This window comes from Propithecus coquereli, unplaced genomic scaffold (genome assembly GCF_000956105.1).
Source record: "Propithecus coquereli isolate 6110/MARCELLA unplaced genomic scaffold, Pcoq_1.0 Scaffold7, whole genome shotgun sequence".
Lineage (NCBI taxonomy): Eukaryota > Metazoa > Chordata > Mammalia > Primates > Indriidae > Propithecus > Propithecus coquereli.
In genome coordinates, this window is record NW_012153062.1 from 22,936,394 (window position 1) to 22,937,811 (window position 1,418).

Below are 1,418 nucleotides of genomic sequence, written 5' to 3' on the forward strand. Positions count from 1 at the left end.
CTTAATCAATATCAAAACTAAATAACTCCATTTAGTGATTGTCAAATAGTTATATATACTGAAAATATAAATTTTACCCTCCAAGGTCTCAGTGTAATATTGGAACTCACATCAAGTTTGCATTCAGCTAATACATGCCATTACATCACTGACCTTGTAGGACCATTTCACTTGTAATGAAATTTTGTCTTAAGATACTAATTTTGTCACCTTCCTAATACACAGGTTCAATTCCCAATTCTCAAATAAGAGGATAAACCATCAAGACTGTTAAATTTTAATTAGTTTTTACCTGGACAGCACTAAGAGTGTATAAAAGATGAGGATCATGTCCGATACTAGCGCTTATTCCGCCACACTCATGTTGGCATGACTTAATAAATGTCAGAATTTCTTCTCTATTCATGCGATGAAGTTGTCCCATGAGATCCATTACTGTCAGACCCCAATAGATACCACTCATTCTTAAATACTCAGACATGCAGTATTCCTAAAATACACAATTTCTTATATGTGTCAGTTTGAATTGGTGAAGGTTAAAGAGATTAAACACATAAAGCTTACTCACTAGCCATACTATTTTTACTTCTCCTGACCCTAACAATTATCACTAACCAGTACTGAGTTTAAATTTGTAGCTCTCAAAGTTAGAAGCCATCTTCAGACACAACTATTACTCAAAAAAAAAAAAAAAAAAATTACCTAACAAGCATATGATAAATTCACCTTTGGCTGACAATACAAATAGAGCTTTAGTTTCTTCCAAGAGCTGACCAGAGGTAAAATAAGTCAGAAGAATCTACCTTTGTCATCTGTAAAATTAGGGGAGCATGTTTCTTTCAGAGTACCTATTTCATATTTATCAGACATCCATTCTTTAACATGTGGACTCTGTAGAAAATCTATTATCTATTAGTAAATGACATAGCCACATGAAAAGCAAAATGACCTAAGAATGCCAATGATAAGTTTATGCCCAGATAAAACAGCAGCTAATCAATGAGACATAAACATAAATACGAAGATTTCACAAATTTTTGCTGCAGCCACAACACATTACATTTCAGAGGTTTTCTATTGGGTAAGAGTAGTTAGTTACCAACCCAAATGCAGAGTTTTATGGTTGGGCAGTAGATAAAAGGCATAAATAAGTCAAGCCCCAGCCCTTCAAGTGATAGTGGAAAAAAGTACTTAGTTACATATTGTCTTAACTTCATGACTGCTACTAAGTATTTAACTGCAAGGTTATGGAAACAACCTAACACTTAAGATTTTGTGAATACCACACGTTCCTCAAATTTGTAGGTAATTTGAATTGTTTGGATATTATTGGGAAAAATATTTATTTACAACTAAGTTGTTTATTATTTTTTACTAAGATTGTCCCAGAGAGGAAAACTAATCTTTGAAGCTTAAAA

General features: G+C 32.9%; 1 protein-coding gene across 1 annotated transcript in view; it reads right to left on the reverse strand.

The window, feature by feature from the left end:
* The window catches only part of RABGGTB (Rab geranylgeranyltransferase, beta subunit), a 16,710-nt gene extending 16,181 nt beyond the window's left edge, over positions 1-529 (reverse strand). The window contains exon 1 of the mRNA XM_012661040.1: positions 293-529. Coding sequence (XP_012516494.1) covers positions 293-481 — 189 coding nt within the window. The 5' untranslated portion in view covers positions 482-529. The remainder of the gene's footprint in view (positions 1-292) is intronic.
* Positions 530-1,418: the final 889 nt, after the last annotated feature.